General features: G+C 34.3%; 1 protein-coding gene and 1 pseudogene across 3 annotated transcripts in view; one reads left to right on the forward strand and one right to left on the reverse strand.

The window, feature by feature from the left end:
* The window catches only part of LOC121969990 (alpha-N-acetylglucosaminidase-like), a 104,324-nt gene that overhangs the window by 593 nt on the left and 81,383 nt on the right, over positions 1-22,348 (forward strand). Inside the window, exons 1-4 of one of the 3 annotated variants that reach the window (XM_042520372.1) lie at positions 8,245-10,249; positions 11,001-11,052; positions 11,977-12,188; positions 13,958-14,079. In XM_042520372.1, coding sequence (XP_042376306.1) covers positions 14,008-14,079 — 72 coding nt within the window. In that variant the 5' untranslated portion in view covers positions 8,245-10,249; positions 11,001-11,052; positions 11,977-12,188; positions 13,958-14,007. Of the gene's footprint in view, positions 1-8,244; positions 10,250-11,000; positions 11,078-11,976; positions 12,189-13,957; positions 14,080-22,348 lie in introns of those variants that run through there. The other 2 variants (XM_042520371.1, XM_042520373.1) reach the window with 2 other exon arrangements.
* Positions 19,664-20,631, reverse strand: LOC121969066 (annotated as a pseudogene).

A 22,348-nucleotide genomic window follows, 5' to 3' on the forward strand; every position in this document is an offset into this window, starting at 1 on the left:
AGCCTAGTGGCATGTGTTCAAACTGGGTTTGTTGGAGGAAAGAAAGAGTACTGGTTAAGTGTAAGTCCCAAAGAAGGACTAACTGGACCAGAATTGGATGAGCGGACTGCCCTGTGGCATCACTTAAGAGTGAGGGTAATATATCTAAAACACACATTAAGGGGAGCTAAAGATCATGAAAAAAAATGATGATAAACAATTTAATAAGCATTGTAGAAATAATTTAACCTTAAGAATTGAAATGATGATAAATTTAGAAAAGTTGGATTTGTTAGTAGATCTAATGAAATTAAAGAAGCTTAAAATGGAGGTGGTAAAAGTGTGAATTTAGATGATATTCTGATTGGAGTTTGGAAGTGTTAGAAGATCAAGGTATAATTTGGTTAATTAAGTTATTTGATAAATTTTGGAAACTAAGAAGATGAAAAATGGAGGAACAGTTGTTTAGTATTCATTTATAAGAATAAAGGCAAGATAAAATAATATTCTGATCATAAAATAATTATTTATTTAATTTAAGTTGACATAAATAAATCAAGATTTAAAGTATTGAGCCATGCTGCCTAACATGACATATATTTACTTTTTTGGTCCAGCATCAAGATCAGAACAAAATTGATATCAGCTAAAACAATTCCACTCTTCTTCTTTCTCCTCCTCTTCATTCTCAAACATTTCATTCAAATAATTCAGAATCAAGAAATCAAGGAAGGGAAGTAAAGATGAGGAAGAAGTTGATCCAAAATAGACGAGAATATATACTTAGTTGAGGGAGGTGCAATTGTGAAGGAAGGTGAGTAGTGATTCGATCAAACGACGATGATTGTGAGTAGATGGTAATGGACTTGCTAAGTGTAGTGTTGTAGCCACGATTCACATCGCAGGAGTATGTTATATATGCCTATATCATGGATAGAAATGCTGTACTGTGTTAGGCAAATTAGTTGAAATGTATTATTCTGATAAATTACTGAAACTCGATACTACTCGACATCGAGACAATATCTCTTGCGTTGTTGTGTTAATTATGTCGATAAGCATCATTTTATGTCAATACCTAACACTCTTTAAAGAGCAGCCCAGTACACGAAGCTCCCGCCATGCGGGGTCCCGGGGAAGGATCCATTGTACGCAGCCTTACCTTACTTTTTTGCAAGAGGCTGTTTCCAGGATTCGAACTCGTGACCTTTTGGTTACATGGCAACAACTTTACCGTTGTGCCAAGGCTCCCCTTCACCTAACACTCTTTGGCATGCTAAAATTGAGATAATGTTTTTTTTTTTAGTTTGTCTCCATTCGAGATAATGTCAAAATTGTAGCATTTGAGATGGAAAGCAAACATTAAATTTAACTATATAGTTGTCTTATCTTTTTTCTTCTTCATCTTTTTCCTCCTTCCACCTTTAATTTACTATTGACACCACAAAATAATGTCATTCTAGTCAAAGACCGAAACATCGACATAGCTCGAGATTTCGAACCTTAGTCTATATAATATATAATTATATATAACTTATATATTAACAGATAGATTAACTTATCTATATAACATATAGTTATATTAATTAGTGTGCGCACACACAGATAAATAATTGTTATCAACTATATATATATAATCACTATTAATATTAGAATTAATTAATTCTATATAATCAATTACGTATAGTTATATATATATATAGTTAATTAATTATATATACTAATTGATATATAGGTATTAATATTATATTTGTTCATATTGGTTAACATTTAGAAGGAAATACATCTCAAAGCATATTGACATAACAAAATATGGTACTGAAATCATATCATTTTGACTAGAGAGCAAAATTTTAACAAGGTTTGAGATTTTAAATGTTGACATACATCTTAAAAGTAATATCTATATTTCTAAATTATTTCTTTATTTATTGGATAAAATCACTAGAATTCAACTTAACAAATATAAATAGAGTGCATGTAATGAAAGGTTCGATAGTATGTAACTACAATTGCAAGAGTTTATCTAGGTACTGTGTTGATTATTTTCTTGGAACCTCTTTATTGTTAGAGTTGTGTTGTTAGAGGCGCGAGGCGCGTCTAAGGCGCGAGGCGCTCTCGAGGTGCTCTCGAGGCGCGCGCGAGGCGTGCGCCTCTTGAACATGAGATTGATTACTACTAAACTACTAACACCCTCATATAATATGTCAAATATGATAACTATTAATATTCCACACACACAAATATCAAATATGACAAGCAAAACAACACCATGATAAAATTAATAAAAGTTTCAAACTTTCAAGTTTCAACTTTCTAATTTAAACTAACAAAGTTTATCAAAACAAGCGTAATAAGTTAAATTAATCATCAAGCTCATCCTCATTGTATTCTTCTTTTTCTTCTTCTTCTTCAAATTCAATTTCTTCTTCTTCTTCATCTCTAAGTCTTAGAGATGAGTGTCTCATAGAGGAAAATGTATTTTCCTTCTCGATTTGTTTAGGCCTAGCATGTGAACTAGAGGTCATAGATGCAATGTTTTTTTCCTCTAGTACAATATTCAGGCTCTTCAGCTTCACTAGTCCTAGCAATGACATCTCATGTCAAGTCATCACCTTCAAAAACCAACTCATCTTCTTCATTATCACTTTCTCTATCCATTCTACCCATCAATCATTCATTACTATCGTCAATATCTGTCAAAGAGATGGGGTCAATCTTATCATGTGCATCATACCGAAGTTTTAAGGCACGATTGTATTTCACAAATACCAAATCATTTAAGCGTTGCTGAGCTAGCCTATTCCTTTTTTTACTATGAATCTACAAAATGTCAAAAATCACAATAAGTATAATAAAATAGCAAAGAATATTTTTTACTTATAAAAGTAACATATTAATAGTATTATACATTTATATTTATTACATACCTGCTTAAATACACTCCAATTTAGCTCATAGCTAGAAGCACTACAAGTGAGGCCATAGTTGTCAAAAGCGCAAAGTGCAAAAAAGCGCTCAAGGGTCTTGGGGCTTAAAGAGCAAATCACAAGGCGAAGCGCGGGCTTTACGGAAAAAAAAATGTAATAAACAAAAGGGCTATTATATCTATTAAAAAACTTTCAAAATGTCTTTGAAAATCCAAATAACCATAAATAGAATATTCTTTGATGAAGTTGTAGATTACTAAAAATTAAAAGTCTTTGAAAAATATGATACATGAAATATCAAATATCAAAATAATCATCTTTTTCATCTTCATTGTCCAAATTTATGCCATCAACTCCATCGCTTGATTTGTATCCATCAGTATCTTCTTCTTCAGTTTCATCATCAAGATTAATTTCTTCTTCATTTACAAAACTAGTTCTTTTTGCTAATGTAGATGATGATGCCCCTTTCGAAGAAGACACATTTCGAGATTGAAAGCCATATGCACTTTCATAACCCCAGATGCTCGTGCTACATCACTCCAACGTAAATCTTCACCTTCAAAGACAAAATCATTATCATTGTCTTTATCACTGTCATCCAATTTTCGCAACAACCATTCATTTCTATCATCTATCTCTGACAAAGTAATAGGATCAATCTTATCTCGCATGTCATATCTTCTCCTCAAAGCTCTATTGTACTTGATATATACCAAATCATTCAATTGTTGTTGAGACAACTTATTTCTTTTCTTAGAATGTATCTACAAAAAAAAATTAAAAAGTAAAAGGTTAAGTTCATGATATAAATTTTAATATGTATTAAAAAAAATCCAACTTACATGTTCAAAAATACTCCAATTACATTCACAGCATGAAGAAGAGCATGGGAGGTTTAAAATCTTCATTGCAAATGTTTTTAATTCAGGCGTTGATACACCATAAGAAGACCACCAATCAGCTTGAAAAACAAAAACATATAAATTATAAGATCAACTTTATTACTATCCAATATTGATATTGCACAATATATTATTTATAAATTTACCTGGTGATTTTAAAGTTCTTTGTTGGATAAGCATTGGCAAACCAAAAAGTCCTTTTGCTTTCTTGTGTTTTTCCAATTGATTCATGATCTTATCTTGTAAATCATCACGTCTCACCAATCTAGATATGCACTTGTACAAATCCTCCATCACTTCTGTATCATTTTCTATGTTAGGGTTTGAGTAAAAACACTTTGGATTCAAGAAATATTCGGCTGCGTGCAAAGGTCGATGGAGTTGAATGTTCCATCTTTTGTCAATGAATTAAAAAATGCTACGATATTTCTCTTTATTATTGTTAAATGACGCAGTGATAGCTTCTTTGGCTCTGTCCATTAACTCATAAATATAACCCATAGGAGACCTTTTTTTACCATCTACCAGCCGTAATACTTTCACCAATGGGCCACCAACCTTTAATGCAAAAACCATATTTTTCCAAAAAGAAGGCATTAATATCACTTCTGCTACACGTTTTCCTGCAACCTCCTTAGAAAATCGACTATTTGCTCACTTTCAGATGTAAACATCTTTCTCAGATTTGCTTGTTATACATGAAACCGCTTTTAAGTCAAAAAAGCGGTTGCGAAACGTGTCTTTGCAGTTCTTACCATATCTCTCTGTCTAGTAAACTCTCTCATCATGCTCAATACTTGTGGTCTGTTGTAAATATAACCATTAACTATCAACGCTCGTTCATGCAATTTTCTGAGAAGGAATTTTGAATATATCCTCGAGCAACAAATCTAAACAATGAGCTGCACAGGAGTCCAGTACAAGTATGGAAATCGGTTTTCCAAAAGCCGATATGAAAAAACAAATAAATTTAGTAAACAAATATTAAAAATATAATTCAATTATAATTGAAAGTAACAAAAATTTAAAATATTACCTACACTGACATTGTAGCTTGCATTATCTGTTACAATCTGAACCACATTTTTTTCTCCAATGCGATACATAAATTTAGAAAGTAACTCAAACATCTTGTCCGCTGTGTGAGAATAGCCTGAAGCATCAACTGATTCGACAAATACACTTCCTTTGGGGCCATTCACCCAAGAATTTATAAGAATCCTACCCTTTTTATCGGTCCATCCATCTGCCATGATTGTGCACCCAAACTTAGCATGATCTTCTTCATGGGATTTAAGAAGCGAGTTCGTATTTGCCAACTCCTTCAAATATTTAACTCTCACTTTATGATATGATGGAGGTTTCATCCCCGATCCAAATTGTCTAATAGCTTTAATACAAGGATCAAAAAAGAATCATATTTAACAGCATTGAAGGGAATTCTAGCATCATACATCCATCTTGCAAATTTTTGCAATATCTCTTAACTTCTTTTTATTTTCATCAAATTGTCTTTTATTTTTTTGCATGTCTTTGTTTGACAATTTCATTGATATCTTTCATAAAATAAAGGTTAATAGGTCCAGTTTGTTTACACTTTTTACCTTGGACCATAGGATGGTTGCTTGAATCGGATATTGGTCGTTTCCCTTTCACTTTAGTTTGATGATCATCTTCTTCCAAATCTTCCAAATTATCAATATCATCAGAATGAGGAATTTCATCCATTTGATTCTTCAAATTACTCTTTTTTTTTGCATGAACTCTCTAATTTCTTCTTTAACATGCTCAGAACATTTCGGACAAGTTTTTACATTTCTATTGCCCCCAACTAAATGTAGCTTGTGTCGATAAATTCCACCATTTGCTATTTTTCATAGAAAATACAACTGACAACATTTGGGTTTTTAGAATCTGAACATGTTGCATAATTCCAAGCAATATCCTTTCGAGTTGATGGAGTTGTTGTATTTGACATGGTTAAGAATCAATACTGCTGAAAATGAAATCAATAATAATCAATCAATAAATAAAATAAAAAACAGGAAAAAAATTAATTATAGAATATAAATCTGATTTATATGAATAAAAAAATTTATTAGATTTTAAATTTTAATTTATTTTTTATATAATTAAAATTTTAAATCTAATTAATACAATTTATCAAAATTTTCATTTTAAATATATTTTTTATGTATTTAAATTTTAAATCTGATTTACTGATTTATTTGAATTAATAATTTTTTTCTATTTTAAATAAATTTTGTATATATTTAAATCTGATTTATATAAATTAATTAGATTTTTATATTTAAAATATATTTTTTATATATTTAAATTTAATTAGTAAAATCTATCTGATTTTTATATTTTAATTTTTTAAATATTTTTTTTATGTATTTAAATTTTAAAACTGATATACTGATTTATTTGAATTAATAATTTTTTTTATTTTTAAATATATTTTTTATATTGAATATTTGCCATAGTTTGACGCTGGCTGACAACCCTTCTCCTTTATCCGGGTTTGGAACCGGCCATGACCGGTCGTCATGGGCGGAGTTTAAAAAAAAATATTTAATTGATATATATATATATATATATATATATATATCCCCACCTAGTGGGAAAATGTTTGGTTGTTGTTGTTGTTGTAAATATATTTTTTATATATTTAAATCTGATTTATATAAATTAATTAGTTTTTTTATATTTTAAATATATATTTTTATAAATTTTAAATCTGATTTATATTAATTAATAAATTTATTAGATTTTTATATTTTAAATATATTTTTTATTGTTTTTAAATCTGATTTATATTAAGTAATAAAAAGTATTAGATTTTTTTAATATAAATATAATTTTATATATTTTATTGGGATAATTTAATTAGACTTTATAAAATCTATTCGAAATACCCCATTTAAGTGAGGAGTTCTTTAATTTAATTAAATGCTTAAAAAAAAACCGTTGCTGCTACAGGGCTCACGTGCGACCGCGACGGCACCGGAAGCATCGCAGGACGCTGTCGGCGCCGCCGGAGGCATCGCGGGGTTGTGCCGCTGGAATCATCCCGTGATGCTTCCCGTGGTGCTGGAAGCTTCGCCGGATGCCTCCGGTGGTGCCGGTAGCGTCGCCGGACGTTGGAGAAGCGTCGCCGGACGCCGGAGAAGCATCCTGTGACTGTGCGACAGCAGGATTTCCCCGAAGACGTTGGAAAAATTCACAGGTATAGAAGGAAGAGATGAAGCACTTACCTGGAAGAGGCGATCCTGACATGAGGAAGACGACGAGGCAGCGGCGATTTGAAGCAGATGAACATTAATGAGGTTTAGGGCTTTAAACTTATAAAAAAACAAAAAAGGAAAGTAGCGAAAGCTTCTCTTATGTGCGAAGCGCCGCGACACGCAACAAAGCGAACGCTTCTTAGAAGGCTTGCGCTTTCGAGTTCGTAGAAGCATGACGCCTGCGCCTCGTTACGCCTCGCGCTTAAGCGAGCGAAGCGACCGCTTTTTACAACTATGAGTGAGGCTAAACACTTTAATAGCAAACTTTTTCAATTCTGGGATATTTGCTCTGTAGCATTCCCACCATTCTGCTAGAGATAATGCCTTTCTATGTCTAATTGCCACATTCCTCCCAAATAGTCCTTCTGTCTTTCGATATATAGAGAGCTAGGTAGCGATTTTATCTTTCTCGGTAGCCAATCTCTGCATAGTTTCAAATAAACCATTCACTACTTCTCCACATATATTTGAATCTGTGTATGAATAAAAATATTCTGGATTCAAATAATGTCCTGTAGCATGTATAGGTCGATGAAGTTGACATTCCCATCTCGTATCAATAATCTCAAACACTTCTTTGTATTTCTCTTCTTAAAGATCTTCATAATTGTTTCTTTTGCCCTATCCATAGCCTCTTAAATATAGCCCATTGCAGGTTTTCTTTCGCCATCAACCAGTCTCAGAACACGGACTAAAGGGCCATATATCTTTAAAATATGCACAATACTACTCCAAAATCTAAGTGTCATGATGAATTTAGTTACCTTCTTCCCTGCCGCTTCTTTTGCCCATTTACTCTCTGCCCAATCCTTTGAAATGAACATTTCTCTGCCCAAGAGTGAGAAAAGCAGTAGCAAATCTTGTGACACCCGCTCGACAAAGCTCTTTCTGTCTTGTGAATTGCCTTAACATATTTACCATGGCGAGGCGAACATAAATGCAAGCATTCACACTCATTGCCTTCTTCAATGTTGCTTTAAAATCAGGCAATTTCCCAATATCTTCTAAGATCAAGTCGACGCAGTGAGCAGCACAAGGAGTCCAATACAAGTGTGGCCTTTTTGCTTCTAATAATTTTCCTACAAAAGAAGTTAGAAAAGTAGATAAGTTTAACATATATAAGAAAAAGCATATTGATAAGAAATAATTAAATAAATTCTTACCAACAAGCACATTGTTACTTGCACTATCCATAACAACTTGAACAACATTTGCTTCTCCTACACACTCCACAAATCGATCAAGCAACTGAAATATTTTCTCTCCAGTCTTTGCATAATCAGAAGCATCAACCGATTCGATAAAAATTGAACCTTTAAGATAATTCACTAAAAAATTAATCAATGTCCTTTGTCTGTCCACCCATCTGCCATCAAACTACAACCATACTTGGCCCATTCTGTTTCACACGACTTAATGTAATCATTTGTCACAGAATCAACAGTCTTTTTTAAAAACGAAACCCGCACCTCATGATAACTAGGTCCTTTTAGATCTATATCATATTGGTGAACCAAGTCCAACATTCTTTTGAAGCTTGAATAGTTAACGACATTAAAAGGAATTGCCGCATCATACATCTACTCAGTTATGGCCATACAAGCTTTCTCCCTCAATTCTTTCTTGTATGCCTCATTTATCGTAGTTTACCTTTCTTTACCCTTTCTATTTTCAACATTTTTTTGCACATTAGGAGCAAAATACGTATCCATTGGACCTATTTGTCTTGGCTTTTTTTTTTTTTTTTGCATATTCACTGATCTAGAACTTGTACTTATAGGCGGCACAGCTTTAACTCCAATATCATCCATATCAATATCATCACCAAGAGGGTTTACATCCTCAAAGTCCAATGTTGCAAGTTTAGAAAGATTACTTTTCTTCGTCTTTTTCTCCATGAAAATTTTAATTTCTTCACGTACATGAGGCGGACATTTTTTGCAAGTCGTAGTATTTCGAAACCCCCAACAAGATGTTGTTTTGCACGATAGATATCTCCTTTTGTAACTTTTTGACAAAAGTTACAAATCAAATCATTTTTGTTATCCGGATTAACTCTTTGAAAATAATTTCATCCCGGATCTTTTGATATATATGTTGGAGTATCACTACTACCTTCCATGATAATTGAATAAGAAAATAGTCTGAAAAATCAAAAACAAAATAAAAAAGCACTTTAATGGAAAAGTACTGTACCAGCAAAAGAAAAGCACTGTACCATACTCTTATAAGTATAAAAGCAAATCATTAGTCCGAAACCTTCTAGCCTAAATGCACTATCAAATATTAAACACATTGATTAAGGCCAATTAAAAGGGGAACTAACATGATTGACCTTGAATTTAGTGTGCACAATGGAATAATGCAATCGATTATCTATGTCACCCATGTTCAAGTTCAACTATCTGATATTAATCTTGCTATCAAGTGCATTGTATTCTGAAGTGAGACTTGATGACAAAGGGGATATAGATCTAGTTATCAGTCAGATGACTCAGATCATATTATAAAGTGAGAAATAAGGTTAAAGGTACAACTATGGATCTATCTATCGAATACATCAAATCATATGATGAAGTGGGAATATAAGGCTAATGAGATAGAGGTGTCAGAACACTAAACACGGGATAAAATTTGGCAAAATCGAATATTGGTACCAGCATTCAGCAATAGAAAAGTAGAAAAAAAAGGAAAATAGAAAAATAATATGAAAAAACACGACAAAGAAAAAGAAAAACTGGATAGCAGCCAGCAAAACCGAACAATAGCCAGCGAAACAGGAAGCAACACAATCTGCAAAATGGAAAAAAAACAAACAAACAAACCGGACAGTAGCACGAACACGAACCAACAACTCAACAAAAAACAAAGAAAAAGATGAAGAAAAGAAGATACCAGAATAAAGAGAAGAAAAGAAGAAGATGAAGAAACGAAGAAAAATTGAATAGTGAAAACGAAGAAGAGAAAAAGAAGAAGAAAAGCAATAACAGAAGAAGAGAAGAAGAAGCTTTCTTCGTGAAGAATAGAAAAACAAAAAAAACGAAAGAAAAAACTTATACTTGACACGCGACTCAGCGACGACGACGGCGGCGGCGGAAGGAAATACCTGGGCGACGGCGATGGCGCGACTCTTCTTCAAATTCAGGTTTCTTCTTCTTCTTGCTGCATTCTTTTCTTCTTCCCTTTTATCCTTTTCTTCTCCGTGCCCTAATTCCCAACCAAATTGGTTTGAAATGTTTTTTTTGGGTTAAAAATCCAGAAATGGTTCATGTTCATGATCGCGCCTCGATTGTGCCTCAGTTGAGGTGCGAAGGCGCCCTAGGCACGCCCAGGCCTGATGAACGATGCCTGCCTCGCATGGGAGAAGGCGGTTTCCCCAGCGCCTGGCGCGCCTCAGGCGCGCCTTTAACAACCCAGCATTGGAGTATGGACCATCACAATTGCTTCTATAGATTTATAGAGTGTGAGATATTTTGTTCATTCTTAAGTTTTAGGATAAAAAATATTATATTACTTGTTTATAAAGAATTTTATATGGTATTTATAGCGTGGAGTACTGACCTTTGGCCCTATAGTTTCTCATGAATTGAGAGAGGAGATGAAGACATGTTTGAGGGTACATCACCCTTGTCAAGTGGAAATCAGCAACCTCCCCATTAGGATTTGCTTTTAGATAATTTAACTCTAGAAGAAGAGGGGTTTTGATACAATGTTAAGATTTGGTGAAAGTATTGTATTACTCCTAATCCACTATACATAACCTCATAACTCTAATACCTGTAATAACACTTGATGAAATATTAGTAATTATCATTTTTCTGATCTTATATACTGATATTTTCATTAATAGATTCTCTTGCTAGTAATAAATACTTTCTTAAACTTCTAATTTGCAGGAAACATGTGGTAGAGAAGCATGCTTTATCATTAGCAATCATCCATCATCAGGTACAAAAGGAACACCAGAAATTTTGTAAGTACTATAAACTATTGACGGTGTTTAGTAGAATTACTTTTTTATTTACCATTTATAATTTTGATTTACGCAAATGAAAAAGTGCTTATTTTGGTTGCTCTTTACAAGTTCATATACATATGAAAATGCATGCACTAGCAATATGACTCTGTGGAATCTTACAGTGCATGTGAAAGATCATTTAGATCTCATTATTACACTCATATCACCTCTTTTGATAAATGTGCCATAAAGTACTATTTTTCCCTTGGTTTCTGAGCTTTAATACAGTTATAGGGAATGATTGTCATGGCATAGCTTTAATACAGTGCAAAAGGTATGTTCTCTCTTGTAGTTCTTTGTTGGGTGTGTTATAGGGAACAATTCTTTTGTACAATGCTCACATATTGATTTTGCATTATTGCTTGGTATTATCTAGGCTCCAAAGTTCCTTTATGTTGTATCCCATTGGTCTAAGGGCCCCAATTTGTTTGAGATGACCTATGGTGAGACATAGTAGCACAGATTGAAATTTCACTTCGTGCTGCCACCCAAGTAAGCTAGGCCTAAGTCTCTCTTCAGCCTTTGAAATGAGGACTGCTGGTCTCAATAGTGGCATTATTCCTGTGTTATTATAATGAGAACAAGAATAAATTTCCATATAATTTTCATATTACCATTAATTTTTTCTGTATGCTGGTTTTCCCTTATTGTATTTGTTAAATAACTATAGCTCCAGAAATAACTATAGTTATTATATATCTATGCTGTCCTACCTTTTGGTAAGCTGTTTTTTCCCTTTTGTATTAGCGTTAAAGAACTGTAAGATGATATATTATTATTTTTCATTATGTTTTTCAATTTAATGTATAATATTTCAATGTTATTCTGAGTTGTGGTTTAATTTTGTTTACCAGAATCCAAGGAACAACTGGTGTTGAACTTTCAGCTGGTCTTCATTGGTACTTAAAGCACTGGTGTTGGGCTCACATATCCTGGGAGAAGTCTGGGGGTCTACAATTGTTATCTGTGCCAAAAGCAGAATCCCTTCCTCGTGTACCTCCATCTGGTGTCTTTGTACAAAGGCCTGTTCCATGGAGTTACTATCAGAATGCTGTTACGTCGAGTTGTAAGCTAATTCAATTTTTTCTTTATTTGGTTTAGTACTCAATAGATAATTTAAAATTATGTTTTCTGTTCTCTAGTTTTTTCTTAGAAATCATACCATCATTTGAAATGAGTCTAATAAACTCTACTGCTCAAATGGACTAATTTTGGACTAATTTCACACATGTATGGCAGATAATGCAATGACCATTTTTCCATTATTCTATTAAGTATGAGTTTATATGAAATTTTTATGTCTGATGGAAAATATTAAATGAAAATATATTTCATTCAAGGATCTTTATTGTTGAATTAACCTTTTTTGCCAATTTCGATAGTCCAATGATAATCACAAAATGGAAAGGAATTAATTGTATTTTACAATCCAAAATGTTCCGACAATTGTGATATATGTTGCTTATGATTAAATGATCATCTCATGTCTCTACTTCCTTTTGCATGACAATAATAATTCTTTTGTCCCTTATGGAAATTATGGGAGTTAAATGGTGGAGAAAAAAAAAACTAGTTTCTCCAATAATTAGATCAAACATTTGTGTTATTTGGGTTGGGTTAGTCTTCGTTGGAGACCTGTTTAATTTTTTATTTCATCTCCCACTCACATGAGTCCTGGACCTTTGTTTAGTATGATCATAACTATATATCATTAATTTTATACAACCAAATGGATCGTGTGAATAGCGAGCATATTAAATAAGAGCTCAAAACCATACACTAGTTAAGGATATACAACAGTTCAATTCAAAATATGTATGAGAATAGTCAATTCGCTATACCCTAGATTATTTGATCACATCAATCAACTTATCTCTTGTCCCCTAAACAAAATAGCATACTTGATTTGAAACAAATGATTTATAACAGGAAAAACATTCTACATGTTCCTTTGTCTTGTGATTCATAATCAAACATGTTAAACAACAGTCAAGCAATATTCTTTTGTGTGTGGTTAGGGAATTTGTTCTTGCTATATTTGATATTAGTATTTAGATTTAATTTGTTAAAACAGAAAAAAATGAAAGAAATGGTGTTTTCTTGGTTTAGGGAATAAGACATTTTTTTTTCATGAATGCAAGTGAATTGTATTAATCTGAAAAATATTTACTTTAATTTCCCCTCTCAAAATACATCTCAATGGAAAACCTCTGGAATGAAAAACTATATGGAAAACAACATAATATAAAGTAGAGAAACAAAGGATGGAAAAGTATAGGAAACATATCTCTGAAAAGGACATGATTCTTTGCAGAAATGACAACCATCACAGACATTTCCGTTACATATTTCCTGCTGAATCTTGACAATAGTCTCCCATCTCAACTGTCCATTGACTGATGACTCGTCAGCTACCAAATTAATTCCTGTTTGACTACTGACCAGAAACTGTCTCGCAAAGATTGTCGAGCTACTTCAGCCACCGAATTCCTATTTACCTTTGTGGAGCTTTGAAATTTAGATGTGGGCTAATTGTTGCTAGACCATTGAGCTACCACAGTCACTGAATTCCTATTTACTTTTTTGTTGTTGTGGAATTTAGGTGTGTGTTCATTGTTGTGCATCTGACTGACATGTGCAAACATTTTGGTATCTGGCACCATCTTGTGTTAATGTGGTAGTGTAAATCTATATTCTCGTCACTTGCAAGTCCTTAGATTTCATAAAGCCTTTGTAATTTTAAAGCTAAATATGAAGATTTCGTGTATCTGTTTCTATTTAGGATGCCTTTCCACCACTTCTTGGAAAACTTAGGTTATTTTGTCTGCTACTCAGATTCATATGCATGGTGGGGCTGGGAAAGATGGGAGAAAGAAATTGACTGGATGGCTCTCCAAGGCATCAACTTACCACTTGCTTTCAATGGGCAGGAAGCTATTTGGAAGAAAGTTTTTGAGGTAGAATACTCTTTCTCTGTGACTTCCTATAATTGTGTTAGAAGTAATCAAATTAACCTTCTTTCTCAATGTAGTTATTGGACCATCAAGCTTATGCTGCCTTATTTTGCGAATGCTTTTGATATTATATATTATTTTAGCCTTCTAGTTAGCAATTATTACTTTTGCTCCCTGCTAAGGTTGTTTCTTTGTAAAAACTAAATTGTTTGGACCAGCCATGTTGCAGTGCCTTCATCTTTTTATAGTAACAATTTGTGGGCTGTACAAGTCTTAGATCCTCAAGGGAAAACACTTCTGGAAGATAAGTCAAACAGACTTGTGAAAATAGACTAGGTTCATGTAGTTAATGGGATAATGTTGACTATATGCACAAGAGTTGGCTGGAATGATTCTTCAGGTGGAATAATTACAATTGCACCCGTTTAATTTGTTCCAGAGAGATAAACTTAGGTACTGTGGAGGAAGACATGTAAATGATGAACAAGATGCAGTTGGATAGAGTGATTCTTATGTGAATCAACCATGAGTGAGAACAAAAAGGGAGTGGCAGTATCCCAGCTTTGATACTATGCTTATTGAAAACATTATTAAGGTTTCCCTAAAGTAGTCCACTCTATAGTTTAAAATCTTGTACCATTTCGCCCATACGGGCGAAATATTTTTGTTCTGCCCACGGACCGGTGCCAGCATGCCTTCGGTGCTAGCGCGACCTAAGGTCCATTGCAGATGCGTTGGCCCTGAGACAAGTTCGGATGCATCATGCTGGCTGGCAGCGTTGCTCAGGCCCAAGGTAGTTGGCGACGCGAAACAAGTGGGGGCTGGAGGCCGGGAGCCGAAGGTTTTAACTTAGGTTTAATTAAATAACTTATATTAATAATTTTAATCAACTCCTAACTACGATTAAAATAATTTAGATAGGCTTAATTAAGGCCTGATAAAATTATCCTATTAATTTAATATATATTTTTAAAAATATTTTATTTTTTTTAAATATTTAGATTAAATTTATTTTTAGTTAATATATTTTATATTTAAAAAATATCGGAATTATGTCGGCATGATATGGTACTGAAACTGTATCGTTCTAGTTGAAAGACCGTGAATAGATTTTAAACCATGATAATCCAAGATATACCTTATTGATTTTTCAAAATTTGATTCAACAAAATTTGTAAAATAGGTTATTAATTAAAAACAATAATATATAAAATGAGAAAAGTTAGAGGAATTGCTAAATTACTTTGAGTAATATTTCATTCTTGATGAGTAATATTAACATGTTGTAATTTTGGTGATATTAATTGACACCACTAATTGAAAATTGGATTCTCCCTTGCTTTGCAGCAACACAAACAATTTTATATAACTATACTAGTGTTCAAAATTTCATTCCGTGCCTGGCGGAACGGGGGAAATTTATCGTTCCGCCTGCGCACCGTAATCGACACTAGACTAGCGATGATTTCGTCGTGCATCATCGGGAGCATCACGCGATAGAATGAATTGTGCGCTCATGCAGCGCGATAGAAGGAATCATGTACGCTCGTTCTCCTAGACGCCTCGCATGCCTCGTAGGCAGCGCCGGAGGAGTCGCGGGACTCCTCCGGTGTCGCTACACGGTCCTAGGTGCCTCGCAGGTGCCGTAAGAGGAGTGGCAGGATGCCTTCGGCGATGTCGGAGGAGTCGCGAGACTCCTCCGGCGGCGCCGAAGGCATCCCGTGACACTTATATGTCGCCGAACAAGCGTTCACGCGACTCCTCCGACATCGCCGAAGGCATCCCGTGACACTTATATGTCGCCGAACAAGCGTTCTATGAAGACATTGTTAAAAATTAAATATTTTGATTTAATTAATTCGAACATTTCCTAACTTAAATGTGATATCTTGAAGAGGCTTTTATAAATCTTAATTAAATTATCCCAATAAAATATAAATATATTTAAAATTTTAGAAAATAATAAATTTTATTAATTATTACTTTGAAAATAATTTTACTGAATTTAAATTTTATTTAAAAATTCTAATTTTTTTTAAAAAAATTCTAATAAATCAGATTAATAGTCTGATATATATAATTTTTTAACTATTTTATATTTTTTTTACTGTAAATATATTCAAAATTAATAAAAATAATAAATTTTATTAATTAATATTTTAAAAATTAATTTTACTGATTTAAATTTTATTTAAAAATTCTAAAAATATTTAAAAATTCTAATAAATCAGATTATTTAGATTAATAATCTGATATTTTTTTTTGTATTTTATATTTTTTCACTGTAAATATATTTAAAAATATTAAAAAATAATAAATTTTATAATTTAATATTTTGAAAATTAATTTTGCTGATTTTAATTTTATTTAAAAATTCTAAAAAAAAAAAACAATTCTCATAAATCAAATTAAAATCAATATATAACTTATTTTTAAATTATACACAATAAACATATTTATGTAATAAGTACTATTTATAAATAAAAAAATATCCATACTGTATCGGCATGACACGATACGATACCAAAATCATATTGTTCCGGTCTGGACCGAAACCTCGGCACGGGTCGAGATTTTAAACCTTGACTATACCATTTGATAAGAGGTTGCAATTTTGTTAGGAACAGTTCTAATATATAGCATGAGGCATTTAGATTTGTTTATAACTTTAACTTGACAACCTTGACCTTGTATCTCCAATGTGCAGGTTAACTTTACTTTGACAAAATTTTACTCTTTTGACAATTGATCTTGAGTCTAGTAGTTTGTTCAAAGAGCCATAAGACAACTTTTAGTGTCTTTTTGGTCTTTGGTCATTCTGATAGAAGATGAGAGTTGTTTGCTTATCTAAAAAATAAAAATACCTTCAGAGGCAACCTATTCACCCACTCTTTGAATTAAATTGTCACCCACTCTACAAAAAGTCAGTTTTGTTGCATAAGGGTGTGGTTATTATGAATATCTATGTTGGAAGATGAATAGTGGTGTTAATAGTAGTACTGGCTTTTTTATAAACTTTGGGAGCTATAACGATCTCTTTGGGAATCTAGTGCTCCACCAATTTGACCTTTACAACTTGTTGCAAATCAACCACAATGGCTGGCTCAAAAATATCATTAAAATAGTCTAGGGATGCATTTGTTAGAGGCTTTGATGGGAAGGCATTGTTAGGCTCTTCATGCAACTAGGTTTTAATCTCATGTTCCTTTTCATGTGCATCATTCATTAATAGGTGAATGCCCATTAAGTATCTTTGTCATCCAATATTCTATTGGTGCAATTGACCTCCTTAGTTATGGAGAAAGATTATTAGTTTTGATGTTTGAGTAACGAGTTTAGTTAGGATTGTCTTTGGTTTTGATGTGTATATTTAAGTCTTATAGGATTTAAAGGAATACACATAGACATGACTTGGAGCAGTCAAGGCCGATGGATACTCGATGGCTTGAGATATGTGGAGATTGGTGAAGGATAGCGTGGAGGATCTGAGGGACCACAGGATAAGGAACATTGGAGAGGAGTCAGGGAAGCAGAGTCTAAATGAAAAGACATAAAGGATGCCAAGGAGAGGAGTTGTGGGCTCGAGTGCATTCAAAAGACGTGGGGTTGAAGGAGGATGACTTCAAAGCAAAGGTATAACTCTATGGGAGTTGAGTGTTGAGAGAAAATGTACCTGAGTAAGGATATATCTCAACATAGATGAACTTGGCCTTAGAGTTAGAGTAGTAATTGACTCGTGAAATCCTAAACCTTAAATGAGTTGATTTTGTAGTTATGACCTATTTATGGTACTAGTAGGTCCAGTATATTGATGCAGTCGATTGGGGCCGATTAGCCAACTAACATAATGGTTTTGTTCGTTGCCGAGTGGATTGATCATAATTATAAATTAGTCGATTGATAGCAAATTCCAATCAACTATTTTGTTACACTGGTAACTTGGAAGGAGACATTCATAAAGTAACAATGGTTAGATCTACTAACAACATTTGTGGAATAGTTGATCGATGAAGAATTCCAGTTGACTGAAAGAAAGCTATAAAAGGAGGAGATGGAGAATTAAAGGCCGACGTCCGCAGTGATATTCTTAATTTTTTAGCTCTTTGTAATCCTTTCTTTAGCTTTTTATTACCAATCTTATATATAGGGTGAAGGTGAATCATCTATGCAATATAATTCAATAATCAAGTTAGGAATGAGACATCAAATAACCCTCTATTCTCCCTTGCATGACATCAATGGTTGATGAAAGCTACAGTATTTTAACTAACAACTTTAACTAAGATATTCGTATGCTAGGCCAAGAGTAGAAGACCTGGTAGGGTGATGCCTACCATGTTGGTCTTTGAGTCGTCAACTGGTTTCCAAGTTCATGTTCTAAGGATAGATTAAGATTATACAACCTTTGAGGTTACATGTGGGAAGGACTTTATGGGTGGGGTGCATGCTAGGTATTGTCCACCTTGAACAATGATTTGAAGTGCTATTTAGTGTCAATCACCTCCAAAATGGCAGTTGAGTAGCACTGCATTTTTTCAAGTTGAGGGTTAAAGAATGACCATGGTTGAGAATTTTCGGCATTCTCAAATAACAATGATGAGATAATGTAGAAGTTGGGGTGGTGCACACATTAACATGCTAAAGGTTCGCTTTTGGACTGATGCATGTGTGTGTGTCCATGTTGAGGGATCCATTCAAGACCGAATTTGTCGACATTCTCCAATGACAATGACAAGTTCTGGATGTAGGAATGGAGGTACTACACACAATAACATACTTTTGAGTAACTCCTTTGCAACCACAACCTTTATGCCTAGTATTACCACATAGACAAAGTTTCCAGGTGACATCCAGACTCACGGACAAAGATGTTGTTTGTGGAGGAGAAGCACTGAAAGGATCTATATCAATTGAAATCTTCCCAAGTAGCTGCCCTAGAGGATTAACTTGAGGAAGAGGCTGGGTGAGTTATCAAGACCGGGTTAAAGTACTTATTAGGTATGTGCATGTGCGTGCATGTGTGTTAGTGCAAAACACTAACATGCTAAGCGATCTCTTTTGGGTATCTCCTTTGCAACTATGACTTTATTACTTGTATTTCTCACATAAATAACATTTCCAGGTGACATAGCAGTCAAAGATGGTGTATCTTTGACGTGCAGAATAGCGATTATCCTGTGAGCTCATGAGAAGTGGAAATTGAAGAGAAGATAAAGAAGAGAAAAACCATCACCCTCTATTTTTTTTAAAAAAAATTATTTAATAACTGAGGATGATCTCTCAAATAGCTAAATAGACGCTTATATATACTCTAAATCCTAAGACCCAAATAAAGGAAAGAGATTCTAATATATAGACTATAATTCCTAACTTGTAAAGAAAGAAAAGAAATTCTAAAATAAAGGAAAAATTATTAACAGACTTACAATCCCAAAATTCCTAAACAAACTCAAAATCCAAAAAATATAAAAGATAGAAATTACCAAAAATACCTAAAATATCAAAAAATCCAAAAATTATAAAAAGAAATAATTTACTAAAAATAAAAAAATTCCCACCCCAAGTTAAAAAGAACTTGTCCTCGAGTTTAGCGTAGTGGTGGTAGCCCAGGAGAAAGATGTATCAACTTGGTAAAATCTAGCAGCTGTTGGACTTTGGGAATCCTCGACGATCTAGATGCAACTTTATATTCAAACTGGAGAAGCTCCAATGTGTTGATCCTTGCCATCTCTTTGTTCATGTCACTGTCGATCATCAGGAAGTCTCTCATCGTCGTGTAGTTCCAACCGAGCGCCTCCAGAATTGTGCGTAGGCACTCGCGTTGAACCACCTCCAGCAATAGGATCCCCTCCACCTCCTACTTCGCGAAAAGCGTGCCGTCGGCCTACGACTGCAGCGTAAAGAAGTTGGCCTCCGCGATTGCGCGCTAGCACTCCGCTTGCTTCTCTTGCTCGTACAACGCCGCCTCTATCGCCTTTTGCTTCTTGTATAACTCCCAATTTGCTTCCTAACCTTAATTTCATAGTCGACGGTGGCTCTGCTAAGGAGCTCGACCTTGAGCTTCTCTATCTGGCAAGAAGCGTTCTTCTTCTCCACCTAGAGACACAACGCGGAGTCCCTAATGGTGACTACCTTGGCGGCCTCGACATCGGCCACCTTGGCCTGGTGTAACCACTCCGCCTTCTTCACGGCGAGATGTGCATTGGCAGTCACACCTATGCCTCTCGCTCGGCTCGGAACACCTTGACTTCGGTTAGGACCTTGGCCTTCGCGTCGATCCTGGCGGCATTCTGCAGCATCCTACCATCATGCTCCTTGGAGCCCATCTGGCCCTTCATCCTTGCTTTAGTGACGTCGACCTTGGTCTGGTTGGCAGCCTCCTAGTACGTCGTCTGGCCGAGGTAGGAGAAGTTCTCGTGGTCCTTGACGTCAACGAGCTGCTTGATGTTGGCGTTGTAAATGACGAGGCTGGAACTAGTTGAGCTCTAGTTGCACCTTCTCGAACACTTCATGCTTGAATGTCTTGGCCCCCTTAAAGATCTCTTCCCCCACCATTGGCTTAAATCGTAATAAAGTCACTTAGAATAGTGCTCTTTGAAGTTGCAGTTGTTGATATGACAAAGTTTAATGCCTTCAGCTAGCTTCTCATCTTGGTCCATCTCTTCTTCTTTAGGGTCTTCCACAACTTGCAGCGTGTCAGGTTCATCAACTTCTTCTAGGTAATTGTTGTTGTTGTGCACCATCAAGCAATTTGGTTTTGCAATGAACATCCTCATTCACTTTGTCATCTGATTGTTTAGTACTTGATAAGTCCGAGTTTCAAATAGAACCTTTCATAGGACAATTAATATCCAAAGCGCCATGAATAGATTTATCTGATTCTATTAGTGAATCCTTGGAAATCAATAAATTCTCACTAATGATTAAAGTCTCAAGGCCATCGCCATAAAGTATCTCGTCAACTTCTTCCAAATCATCTTCGAATATGTCAAGGTGATCTTGGGCATCGAAGCTATCTTGGAGTTTGAGTCTACCTAAAGGAAGAAAGTGATCTTTTATTTTTTTCTTCATCTTCTCCCAATCCTTGATCTTGGTTTTGTCCTGTCTGTCTCGTGAGCATCGCAAGTGCTCCCATCACGCTGATGCTCGATCCTTGAGTTTGATGGCAATCAACTTTACCTTCATCCGATCCAGAACTTGCTTATAGTAGATCCGTTCCACTTTGTTGATCCAATCAACAAAATTCATGTATCAGAAAATTCGGGTAGATCAACTTAAAATCCGTAGTCTCTATATCGATCGTCTCGACCACGTACCTCACAATCTTCAAGATTTCACGTCACTAGATGTTGGGTTAAATCTATAACTTGTCGCTATAAATCCTCAATCTCGTCGGTGCTATGACCACAGTGCAAGGCTTCTTCAGCCGGAACTTGCCTCACACGATTACGATCACAATCGACCTTCCATTGGATCTGATGCTCGACTTCTTCAATCGGAACTGCTTTGATACCAACTGACGCTGGGCATGATAGCGATTATCGCTAGAAGTGGAAATTGAGGAGAAGACAAGAAGAGAAAAATCATCGTACTCCAGATTTTTTTTTGAAAATGGAAAATTTATTTAATAACCAAGGATGATCCCTCAAATAGCTAAACACACTCTTATATAGACTTTAAACCCTAAGACCCAAATAAAGGAAAGAAATCCTAATATGGAGATTACAATTTCTAATTTGTAAAGAAAGGAAAGAAATTCTAAACAACAGCAACAACAACAATCACCAAGCTTTATCCCACTAGGTGGAATCAGCTATATAAATCCTTTTACGTCATTGAGCTCTATCTCCTACTATATCATCTATACTTAAATACATTTTATCTTGTTTTATTATTGCTAACTAAGTCTTTTTTGGTCTTCCTCTTCCTCGTTTGATATGCGTGTTTGTCATAGTTTCACATCGTCTAACTGGACTATTTATTGGAGAAATTCTAAAAGAAAGGAAAAATTATAAATAGATTCACAATCTTAAAAATTTCTACACGGACTCAAAATCTAAAAAATATAAAAGATAGAAATTATCAAAAATATCTAAAATACCAAAAAAAATCCAAAAATTACAAAAAGGAATACTTTACTAAAAATAATAAAAAGGATCCCACGAATCCTCCTGCATCAATCTTGTGGAGACGCATTGAAAGGATCTATATCAAATAAGTCTGCGCAAGTAGCTGTCCTAGAGGATTAACATGAAGAAGAGGCTGGATGGGT

The sequence above is a fragment of the Zingiber officinale genome, chromosome 4A (genome assembly GCF_018446385.1).
Source record: "Zingiber officinale cultivar Zhangliang chromosome 4A, Zo_v1.1, whole genome shotgun sequence".
Classification (NCBI taxonomy): Eukaryota; Viridiplantae; Streptophyta; class Magnoliopsida; order Zingiberales; family Zingiberaceae; genus Zingiber; species Zingiber officinale.